Raw genomic sequence first — 12,417 nt, 5'->3', positions numbered from 1 at the left:
AAAGTAAAAAAAAAAAAAGAAAGAAAGAAAGAAACATAAAAGCAAAACAGAGCAGGGGCTCTGTTCTAAATTAAAAAAGACTAAAAAGACTCACTATAATGTGAGATCCTTGATTGTATTTTTTTTTTATTGTATCCTGGACCCAGCCCCCCTCAAAAGTACATTAAGTACATTATTGAAACAAGTGGGAAAATTTCAATATGGCTAGTATATAAGGTAATTCTATAATATTAATTTTAAATTTCTCAGGTGTGATGCCAGAAAAATGCCCTTTTCCTTAGAAGCTACATAATAAAGTATTTAGGAGTAAAATGCCATACATCTACAATTTATTTTTAAGTGGCTCAGAAAAAAATATGTGCATGAGTGCGTGTGTGTGCCTGCATTTACATAACAGATATAAAGCTAATGTGGCAAAACATTAAAAATTGGTTAACCTAGGTAAAAGACATATATATAATAATTGTCTTATTTTTTCAATTTTCCTGCAATTTTGAAATTTTTCAGAATAAATGTTTTGGGAAAAACAAAAACCAATATGTGAGATCACTATTAATATCTCTGGGGAAAGAGAATGGGAAGATAATGACCCATATATATGGAAATTCTTTACTGATTGGCAGTAAAGTATTTCTAGAGGAAGACCTGATGCTTTGCTTATAAAATTATACAAAACTAATTAATTACATTTCAATTCTGTATTACCCAAAGAAGCATGCATCTTCTCTGTAATGTTCTAAGTACACTTTCCAACTAGAAAGTGTATATTATCAAGTCAATAGAAGTATTTTAGTCGAGCTGGAAATTACGGTTTCAACATAAACCAGTAAACATGTATATTGGTTTACCATTCTAATCTCTTGAGAGTTTAATTACTTTGAACTGGTCCCTTAGAACCTGACTGACATCCAACTGCACTGATAAAACTGAGTTTTTATACGTGCTAAGCTGAGAACTGAGCCAAGATAGTCACACCATCTAAACTACATTTTCTTGACATGTTTCATACACTGGCTATATAGAACCAGTCTGAACACCAGTTATAAAATAACTTACAGCCAGCAGCTGCAGATGCCTCTTAAAGGGACCATGTCCATGAGCAGACTTTCGCGGTGACAGACCTGCTCACTCCCAGCACCAGTGCTGGTTCGGCTGCACAGGGGGCATCAGAGACTTACAGGGGAACACTGAGTTGTATGAGTGAGGGTTGAGGCGAGACTCAGTCTATAGAAAAGTGCTGGCAGTATCCATTGTTCCTCTGTTGAGCCCTCCCCTCTCCCAGTGTGTGGACTCAGTGCTGCCATAGCTGAGACGTCATCAAACTGGATAACAGAGGTCGCTCTGCCCAGAGGATTCCCTGAAACTCTGCTTCCTCCAACTCGTGGCCCCACCCAAGCCACATACAGGTGTGTCCTCAGTGAATCAGGTGCTCCTTGATGAGCTGCACCTAGACTCATGCTGGGGGCAGCTGGCCTTGGTTTCTGATGTGGCCTTTTGAGGCAACTATAAGCACAAAATCTGTGGATTGCTTGCTGAATCTTAACAGGTGGCCCCAGAAGGGCACAGGTTGGGGCTAAACTTGGCCTGCAGCTGAACCCTCTTAGGCTGTGCCACTGGACACCTACCTCACAAAGCCACACTAATAAGACCGGGAGACTTAGGAGCTTTACTTAATACATACAAATAGACATAGAAAGGCAGCCAAAATGGGAAGACAAAGCAGCAGAAACCCAATGAGAGAAGAGAACAGAGATCCAGAAATAATGGAATCAAGCAATCTAACAGATACAGAGTTCAAAACACTGGTTCTAAAGATGCTCAATGAACTTAGGGGAAGGACAGATGAATTCAGTGAGAACTCCGACAAAGAGATAAACACATAAAAATGGAAATGGAAATTATAAAAGGGAACCAGTCAGATGAAGAACACATTATCCGAGATGAAGAGTATATTAGATGGAAGCAACAGAGTGGATAAAGAAGAGGATCGAACCACTGATGTAGAGGATGGGGAGGCCAAGGACACTCAATCACAATGGCAAGAAAAAGAAGCCAAGACTATAATAATAATTTAAGGAGCCTATGGGACATAATTAAAGGTAAAAATATCCATGAAGTAGGGGTACCTGAAGGAAAACAAGACATTGAGGAGCTATTTGAAGAAATTATGATAGAAAACTTCCCTAACCTGGTGAAGGAAATAGACATAAAACCCCAGGAAGCTCAGCGAGTCCCAAAAACCAGGAACCCAAAGAGGCCCCACATCAAGACACATCATAATTAAAACACCAAAAGCTAAATACAAAGAGAGAAATCTTAAAAGCAGCAAGAGAAAAGCAGTTAGTTACCTATAAGGGAGCACCCATAAGATTGGCAGCTGATTTCTCAAAAGAAACTATGCAGGACAGAAGGGCTTGGCACAAAATATTAGACGTGATGAAAACCCAGACCTACAACCAAGAATACTTTATCCAGCAAAGCTCTCATTTAGAGTTGAAGGACAGATAAAGAGCTTCTCAGACAAAAAAAGCTAAAGGAATTTATCATCGCCAAGCCAGCATTACAGGAAATGGTGGAGAGACTTCCTTAAGAAGAAAAAACATGTATCAAAAACAGGAATAAAGAATGGTAATAACTACATTCCTATCAACAAGTACCTCAAATGGAAAAGAATTAAGTGCTCCAACCAAAATATAGAATGGCTGAACGGAAACAAGACCCCTACATATGCTGCCCACAAGAGACTCACTTCAGATTACAAAACACACACAGACTAAAAGGAAGGGGGTGGAAAAAGACCTAGAGGGCATTGCGCTGAATGGAATGGGTCAGATAAAGACAAATATCGCATGATTTCACATACGTGTGTAATCTAAAGAACAAAATCAACAACAAAAAAAGTGGAAATAAACTCACAGATACAGAGAATATTTTGAGGGATACTAGATGGGAGAGGAGGTTGGGGGGGACAAAAAAAGGCAAAGAGATTAAGAGGTACAAATAGATAGTTGCAGAATAGGCATGGAGCTGTATAGTGTAGCATGGGGAAGATGGTTAATAATGTAATAAATACGTAAGGGGAAAAAGGGGTACTAGATTTAGTGGGGTGATCACTTTGTGAGTTACATGGATCTCTGATCACTATGCTATACAACTGAAACTGGTACATTATTGTATGCCAACTATAAGTGGAAAAAAATTCATTGACTTGTACAATGAAAATACAAGCAACTAATTGTCTATTATATTTCAATAAAGACGAAAAATATTTTAAAGAGTTTCCCAGACAAAAATAAGCTAAAAGAATTTATCATCACCAAATTAAAAAATGACTTAAAGTTAGGGATTCCAAACTTGTCCTTAAAGTTAGGGATTCCAAACTTGTCCACCAGTGTTCAAGACTGGTAGGTTTAAATGAAGTACATTAACTTAATTAGATTAACTTTAAGACTGGAATAGCCCTTTCCTGCCCACCTTCCCTTCCTAGCAGAGAAAGCTGACGTGGATCTAATGCACAGTGGTGCTGTAGGGAGGGAGCACATGGAGGTGGTGTGGAAGAGAGCCGAGTTATATTGAGCAAATGGGTAAATTGAGGATGGACCCAGATTTCTCACTACTGGAGAAGATACTATCGAAAGTCTCACTACTTTCCTGGGCAGCACACCAAAAAAAAAAAAAAAAAAAAGTCTCACTACTGTCAAAAGGAAAGGCTAAAACGAACTCTGAAATATCTCTTTGGAATCGAAAGCATCCATATGAGCTCATTTATTGTAATATATAAACAAGATAGATGTGTTTATGTATATATGTAAATGTATATATATTTTCTAGCTATGTCTGCTAAGAAGGCAGACTAAGTGTGGTAATCTTGGTTTCTAAATATCATCCTTAAGAGCTGCTAAGAGAAATGGCTGATTCCAGGGTTGAGGCAGAAAAAGTGCAAGAAAACCTGGAAATCTTGTTGTGTCAGAAGTATGGAAATGACCGAAGAATGATGAGGACATGTGGAAAAGGGCTTCAACTGGCCAAATCTAGGACAATTTGAGCATCAAAACAAATACATGTATTGGATTAAAACCAATTGAATAAAACTAGAATTCACGAATCCATACTGCCATTAATAAATAAATGTATAAATGGGAAGAAGGGAAAATCCTTACAGGAGAATGTTTTAATAAATGTGGGAGAAATGACGAAAAGATTTTGCAACTATCATAGTAGTGGTTAAAGGTAAGTGTCATCAATGGAGACTAAAACTACTAAGTTAAGGTTTAGTGAATAAAAGGAAGTGTAATCTTAAAATTTCTCCTCAAAAATACTAATTGTGAAGGGAAAATGATGATTTTATGGCAGGTTAACATCAGTATTGGTGGGGCAAGTAGACATCATGGACATCATGTGCCCCCTGATGTGATGCAATGCACTGAGAATAGCACTACATTTTTGTGTGTGTGTGTGTGTGGTTTTCTGCCAAGCATGTCCTAATTATGAAGGAAGATGAGATAGAATGCAGTCAAGGATCACCTTATAGATTGTAAGGCCTATAATCTTCAAAACTGTCAAGTTCATGAAAGATAGGGAAAGACTGAGGACGTGTTCCAGACTGGAGGAAACTGAAACGTATATGACCTAAATGATTGGTGATCTGAGGCCAACTATGAAAAAGAGACATTGTTGGGACTTTCAGCAAATTATTTCAACTTATTTTGCAAACAAAAAAATGAATATTAAATGCCTACAAATTTGATAATGGTATACAGAAGTTCACTATAATCCAAGACCAAAGAAGAATGCCCCAGAAGGCATGCATCTTGTTACAAACAACCAATTATGATCTCAAGCTCCCTATGTGTAGCCCTATTTAGCATTTATTTCGTTGTTTTGTAAATACTTGGTATTCATCTGTCATCCTACAAGATTATACTAGAGAGAAATATTTGCTTTGTTTATCAAAATCCCAGATTCCACCCTCATCATGGCTATCCTCACAACCCTAATAGCTCTCACTCATTCAATGATGATTTTAGCAACCAGATTCTAGCCTGTCTGCCCCAAGCTCTGCTGGCATTCTGAGTATCTTTTGTGTTTATCAACTAACTCTTAGTCACCTAACTCCTATTCTCTTGGATTCGTGACCTCTTCAGTTCTAATTTACCCACTTATTCCCATTTTACACCCAACATTGTCATCACCAGCATCTGTTACAAAAGCTCTAACTTTATGCCAACATGTTCTCATCTATAAATAAGGAACCTGGCTGGATACGAATAATCCTCATTTCTCAAGTGACTACCATGTCTAGGCACTATGAGATAGGTATTTTTATTACGTCCAACTTATAGACAATAAAACTGAAGTTTTAAAAATGGTAACTAAGTCCCAAGATACAAAGCTAATGACTAGTAAATCCAGGGTTGAAATCCAGAGTCTCTGGTCTCTTAACTATATCATACTGCATTCTTTATAGATTGATGAAGGACCTTTCCAGCTTAGACATTCTGAGATTCGCTGAAAAAGGAATGAGTTAAGATAGAGAAAACAATAACTAAATTTATAAATTATAATGCCATGTTGTTAGTCTAATGTTTTTTTGACTGATAATTTCTATTTTGAAGTAATTTGCACATTTCTCACTTTAGTCCCAGATTAACTACCAAAAAATACAGAAAGGTCCTTAACAATGAAACAAAAAATTTAAACATACTCACAAGCTCTCCATAACGTGCAGTTGAAATCATACGAGGAAAATTCCTAGTGTTGCTGAAACATAATCCCCCTGCCTTAATACAGAAATACATAAACAAACAAACAAATGAACTGGTTATGGAACAGTAAAAGCAATTTAATTTAAAAATATATACTTTATCGTTTTTATTAGCCTTACTAAAATGTTAGGTTCTGAACACGCACAGGATCTGCTGGTATTAATGAATGTTGACTCGCATCGGATACACCTGTCAGTATAACAAAATAATTTTTAAATGTTAATTAATTATACTAAACCTAATTTAATTGAAAACTTATACTCTTAAACTAGATTAGAATAGATTCAGTCAGTTAAACATTACTTGTAATAAAGTAAACAAATTAAAAATATTAACACTGATTTGAATAGTTTTATACCACTCATTATTACAAGGCAATGAATAAGTCAATAAAATAATAATAGGAGAGCATTCTTTTGAAACCAGATAGAATGTAAAGAATAAACAGTACTGAACAGCAAAGACGGTAAAGTCACTCAATTAACAAAAGAGCCCAACAAACTCATATAAATGAAACCCAATCCATTTTTGTAAGTAGTTATAACAAATATGTTTTCCTTATTTTATCTGCCACAAAACAAAAAGGTAAGACATGCTAAAAAAAAAAAAAAAAAAAAAAACCCACAAGTTTCTAATTCTCATCAAACCTACAACCAACACTTTTAAAGTCTATTCATCATCTTGGTTTATTTTAAGAAAATATTTTATATTTTTTCATTAATGAATAATATAGAGGGAGGGTGGGCACAGAACTAGTAGGGACACCAATGAGAATGTAGGAGGAGGGGCTGGGGCATGGCACAGAACTTGAACTAAGCTTAGGTAAGTATTGTAGGGGAAGACCTGGGGATCAGCCCAGTAGTCCATATTTGGGTGCTACAACCAAGGTCAGCTGGAGAGAAAAGATGACCCAACACTAAGTATCCTCAGGAGAAGGTGCTCAAGTATTTTCTATCTTAAATTTGAAAACTGAAGAGAAACTTGTACTTAGAGGGAAGTCATCATGCAGCCTCTAAAACTGAATAAGTTGGAATAGGAATAATATATATGAGTTACAGAGAGGGTGGAATGTGTGTGTGGTGTGCACACATGCATGCATAAAGGGAGAACAGAAAGTGACAGAGAACAGGGCTACAAATCAGGGTACCTGAATTATTATATTTATCATTATATTAGTTTTCTTATGTAATATAATATATAAAGCACAATACCTGACACATAGTAAGTATTCTGCAAATAGAAGTCACTATTATGTAGTATATATTACAGATCATGTACAAATGACATAATAAACAAAAATAGATACCTTTTACTAAGCACTAACTCTGTAGCACTATGCTAAGAACTTAACGTATTTACTTCTAAGCTGTGATAACAGCCTATGAAATGGGTAATATATCCCCATCCAAAAGACAAGGAGCCTGAATTATTGAGATATTCAAGGTCAAACAACTGATAAGAGACTGAAACAGTTGAACCCTATTCTGAGCCTCAGCTTCTACCCTTCCTTGGGTTATTGTGAGGAGCAAATGATATAGGAAAATACTTTTACATAAATATAATATGATTCTACATAAATATAATATGATTTTAATGAAGTTAGGACCCAGCACACTGCTTACCTGTTTCCTAAAGCATTCGATACTGTAAGAGAGTTTTCGTTTTCATCACAGAGTTTACAAATTGCTTGAGACAACAATGTTCCATTAACATCTCTTTCCACTAAACAATTCAGAAACAAAATTAGGATGTAGCTCATAGTCAATATATACTTATATATACTTAGTAAAATCCACTTGTAATTATTCTAATAATTCTCAAAACACCTTATTTGCATAAAAGGCATATTAAGCATCTCCATAATATAGAAAAGTGAAACCTTCCCAATTCACATAAAAAATAGAGAAACTAATTTTCCAAATCATAATAAATTAATATTTTTTCTTCAAAAATTTTCTTACCTCTTACCTATATGTTCCTGTTTCACTGGGTATGGGGAAAGAAGCATTTTCACAGACTGCTGTTAAGTTCAGAGGGCTTTTGGTAGTATCTATTAAAATTTTAAATTCATATACCCTACCACACTACAATTTCATTTTTAGATACCTAACCTGCAGAAACACTTGTACATGTGTATAAGAATATTCACTGAAGTAATATTTGTTAGAACGACCTAAATATTTAAAGTAAAAAATGGTGGTAGACCCATGCTATGAAATACTATGGAGTGGATTAAAAGGAATGAGGTAGATCTAACAGATCGTACTGTTAAGTGAAAAAAGTATGCTGTAGAACAATATTTTTGGTATGAAATATTTATATAAAAATACCACTTATATTTCCTGTGGCTATAATATATATCTGTATATTAAAAACAGAAAAAGAAAAGATTCTAGGACACACGCACACATCCCAAAATGATAATAATTACTTGCCACTGAGGGAGTAATAATTGGCACTGGGAAAAATGTTCAAAGACCATTAGTCCCAATCATAATTTTAGCCATAATGTTTTAAGCTTTCGCAAAGTGGTTAAAAACAATTGTAACAAAAGTAAAGTTGAACAACTTGTTCCTTCTACAGTCATCCTGTCTCAGTATGTGGCTACTCCATTTCACCATTTATCCAGGCCTCCTATATTTATAGTCTTTTCTTCGCATGCTCGTTAAAAATAAACAAATAAATAAAAATAAAATTAGAAAATAAATCTGCAAATCCTGTCAGCTCTTTTCAAAATATATCCTGAAACTGAATTATTCTCTATTTCCTCAACTATTACTCAGCTTTTTATCAACAAATATTTATGAACAAATGAATAAGTATGATGACACTTCTATGAATATTACATCATCTTTTGTGACAGCTTTCTAACTGGAACCCTAGTTCTATTCTCCAGGAAGAAGCTAGAATGAGTCTTTTAAAAACTAAACGTGATCATTTCACTCCTCTGAAAATCATCCAGTGGTCTTCTATTTCACACAGGTTAATTTTAAAGGTCACTGTTATAGCTTAAAAGGCCTTACATGATCTACACACTATCACTCCAACTTCTCAGGCCCATCTGCTTCCACTTTCTTCCTTTGCTTCAGCCACATTAGTGTATTCCTGCTCTTTGAATATGCCAAGTATGCTCTCATCTTAAGGCCTTTTCACCTGCTATTCCTTTTGCCTAGAATGAGTTCCCCAGTCATCTACATGGCTCTGTCTCTCACTTTCTTCAAGTCCTTGCTCTGATGTCACCTTCCCAGAGGCCTTCCATGATCATCTATGTAAAGTAACATTCTGCTGTCTCCCTTACCCTGCCTTATTTATCTTCACAGCACTTATGATCACCTAATATATATCTATTCACTTGTTTATTCTCTTTCTCTTGACACTAGAATATAAGTTTGATTCACTATTGTATCCCAGCACCTAACAGGTGAAGTTCAATAAACTGTTATTAGAAAGATTTAAAATTGGGAGGTTTCATATAAAAATTTTGCACTTCTGGCATCTCTTAAAAAAAGGAAAATCTGGTTTCATTGTATTTATGTTCTTACATGATGACAATCTGCCAGAGCTGAACTGGGGCTAGCTACTGCCCTTTAGCTAAAAAGCCCTGTGGGTGAATGAAGTTTTAAAATTTATTTCAGCTTTTTATCAACAAATATTTATGAACAAACGAATAAGTATGATGACACTTCTATGAATATTTTCAAGGATGTATAGAAACATATAAATACATAAAGTATTCCTGGAAAAATATAAAAGAAACAACAGTGGTTACAGTTGAGGACTAGGAATGAGCGTGAGGAGAGAAAGAATCCTTAGCTTTGATTTTGTATTCTTCGATACTATTCACATTTCTAATCATAGCATGCATTGCCTTAATTTTAAAAAGTAAAATTTTTAAGTGGAAGGTAAAAAATACAAATATATGTATTTTTAGGTGATAGATCTATATGTACTCTTATGGAACTACCTTAAAATACACTGCCTATAAACATTCCAAAATACTTATGTGTAGGGAGCTAAAGCTCCCCAAATTCAAAAGAGTGCATGGATTATCTCGGGAGGCCTGCTTGCATAAAAAAAGGGAAAAGGCTGGTTCTGTGGAATTCCAGGAAGAAGATTAAGTATAGACAAAGGGAGTGTCGAAGGGAGTGTCAAGGGAGTGTCAAGGGAGTGTCAAAGGAAGTGTCAATCGTACCTCGATCTTCAGGATGTTACTTTAATTATGTTATCTTGGGATACACCAAGGAACAGATTATGTATAAAGAGAAGCATAAGAAATAAACTCGGAGAGACAGTTGTGAGATCTGTTCTCCCTCCTGCACCCTGTCTGTCTTCTCTTTTTTCTCAGTCCCCGCTCCCCCATTCAGGTACCTGGTTTGACTTGGTTGGCTGGTTTCCGACAAGTGGCGCCCGAACAGGGACCTGAAAACGGGGGAAAATAGCAAGGACCCACCGCAAGACGAGTGCACTCGAGATTGGCCAAAGAAGCCGTGGGCGGTGAAGGTGAGTACGCAGGAGTTTTTGTAAATATAGAAACTGAAAGAGAAAATATAATGGGCCAAGGAAATAGTCGACTGCTATTTGTACATATGCTTAAGAATATGCTTAGAGTTAGAGGAACTAAAGTAGGACAGCAAGAGTTAATGAAGTTTTTGCAATTTATAGAAGAAGTTTGTCCCTGGTTTCCTGAGGAAGGGACAATTGATTTAGAGACATGGTTAAGAGTGGGTAAAAAGTTACAGGATTACTATGATGACCACGGACCTACTAAGGTTCCGGCAGATACTTTTGGGCTTTGGACTTTGATTAGAGATTCTTTAGACCCTAGACATGAAAGAGATCAGATTAAAGAACAAATGTCTCCTGTACTTAAAACAGAAAGTGTTCATGAGTATGACGAATCTGAGGCTGCTGGGGTTGTGCCTTCTGCCCCTCCGATGCCTCCCCCTCCTTTCGACTCCATTTTTACTGATGATGAGGAGGAGGAGGCCGCTAGATATTATTCGCCTGATGAAGATTCAGCTCCACTTGTAGCTATTGGAGGCGTTGCCCAACCCGCAGTACCAGATCCTGTATTAATATGGGGGCGAGGGCATGTTTGTGTTTTTCCGCAGGGAGCTGATGGAGCACACTGGTTGCCTGAACGACTAGTGCGGCATGCCGAAAATGAACATCGAGACTGTTTAATCCAACAGTTTATGCCGCAGTGCATTGGGCTTACATCCCGGATCCTCCAGTATTACATCCAACTGTTTGGTCTGGGCCACAGATCCAGGTTTTTTCTAATAACTCTAGACTTTTAGGATTGCCATTAGCCAAGGAACAGCAATATGTATATGATAATTTTAATTTTTCAGGATCAGCAATAGGACTACCTATTTGTTTTCTATTCAATTCTACTTCCCAACCTGGATGTTTGAATATCATGGAGCAGCCTTGGCCTAAGAAAGGAGGAGCTGTTATGCTTGGGGCTCCTGATGGCGAAGCTGTAAGCAACAATGATACGATCCCGTTTGAACTTTGTCACTTGAAGAGGCATGTGCAAAAAGATTCAGTATGGTGGCATCGTTGTCATCAAGAGAATGTCACTTTGTACCCAGTAACAGGATTTAATGAAACTGTTTGGGACTTCTCTCGGCCTTATGACACTGAGACTGCTTTATCTGCTGGACTCTGGAAAACAAGCTCTGGCGCTTGGCAGACTCATATTTGGAAACTGGCTGCCGGACTTGTGACAATGAGTATTAGCATGACTAATGAATCTCGGACCAATTCACACAGTAGTGGTTCAGGAGAAAGATTCTCATATGCCCTTAGAACTTGTGTTAATGTCCCATATATATTATTGTTAGGAAATTTCAATATTACCGTAGATAATGATTCTAATCAATTTAATGTATCTTGTAATAATTGTCAGCTGTCTAATTGTGTTACTCCTGTTAACACTTCTGTTCTCGTGCTTAGACAACCGCCATTTATAATGGTTCCTGTTAACCTTACAGGCCCTTGGTTTGATGAATATGGGTTACAGGTTTTACAAGAAATTAACATGGCCTTAGGAAGATCTAAAAGGGCTGTGGCTGTTGTTGTGGCAGGTATTCTTGCAGTTGTCACCTTGGTGGTTACAGCCACCACTGCTGCCATATCCTTGTCCAACTCTGTGCAAACTGCAACATTGTTAATGATCTGACAAAAAATGTTTCATTAGCTATGGGATCTCAAGAAAGTATTGATGATAAAATTGAACAAAAATTAGATGCACTATATGAAACAGTAAACTTTTTGGGAGAAGAAGTTCAAGCCTTAAAATTGTCCTCCCGCTTACGTTGCCATGTACAATATCGATGGATTCATGTAACTCCAAAAAGGTATAATAGTACCACCCATCCTTGAGATAAGAAAAAATCATTTACAAGGGATCTGGCATAGTGCTAATATGTCATTAGATTTAGTTCAATTACATCGAGACATTTTAGCCTTAAAAGAAGCTCCTGAACTACAAATAAATACTGATCAAACAGTGCAAGAATTTATAAAGGGTTTAAAAGGTTTAGTCCCTACTTGGGGACCATTTACTCATTTATTAGGATTTGTTATCATTCTAGCCTGTTTCATGTTAGTCATCTTGTGTTTATTGCCATATCTGTTGAAACGC

At 36.5% G+C, this 12,417-nt stretch overlaps 1 protein-coding gene across 2 annotated transcripts in view; it reads right to left on the bottom strand.

Annotated features, from left to right (window-relative positions):
- TMEM67 (transmembrane protein 67) overlaps positions 1-12,417 on the bottom strand; it is a 53,921-nt gene that overhangs the window by 28,966 nt on the left and 12,538 nt on the right. For both annotated transcript variants that reach the window (XM_039877125.1, XM_039877126.1), the window contains exons 4-6: positions 7,388-7,487; positions 5,885-5,954; positions 5,709-5,780 (exon numbers count right to left, since the gene is read on the bottom strand). In XM_039877125.1, the coding sequence (XP_039733059.1) occupies positions 5,709-5,780; positions 5,885-5,954; positions 7,388-7,487 (242 nt within the window). The remainder of the gene's footprint in view (positions 1-5,708; positions 5,781-5,884; positions 5,955-7,387; positions 7,488-12,417) is intronic.

Source organism: Pteropus medius, unplaced genomic scaffold (genome assembly GCF_902729225.1).
Source record: "Pteropus medius unplaced genomic scaffold, Ma_sr-lr_union100, whole genome shotgun sequence".
NCBI lineage: Eukaryota > Metazoa > Chordata > Mammalia > Chiroptera > Pteropodidae > Pteropus > Pteropus medius.
The sequence above is the reverse complement of the archived record's forward strand: the minus strand, read 5'-3'. Positions and strand labels throughout refer to the sequence as shown.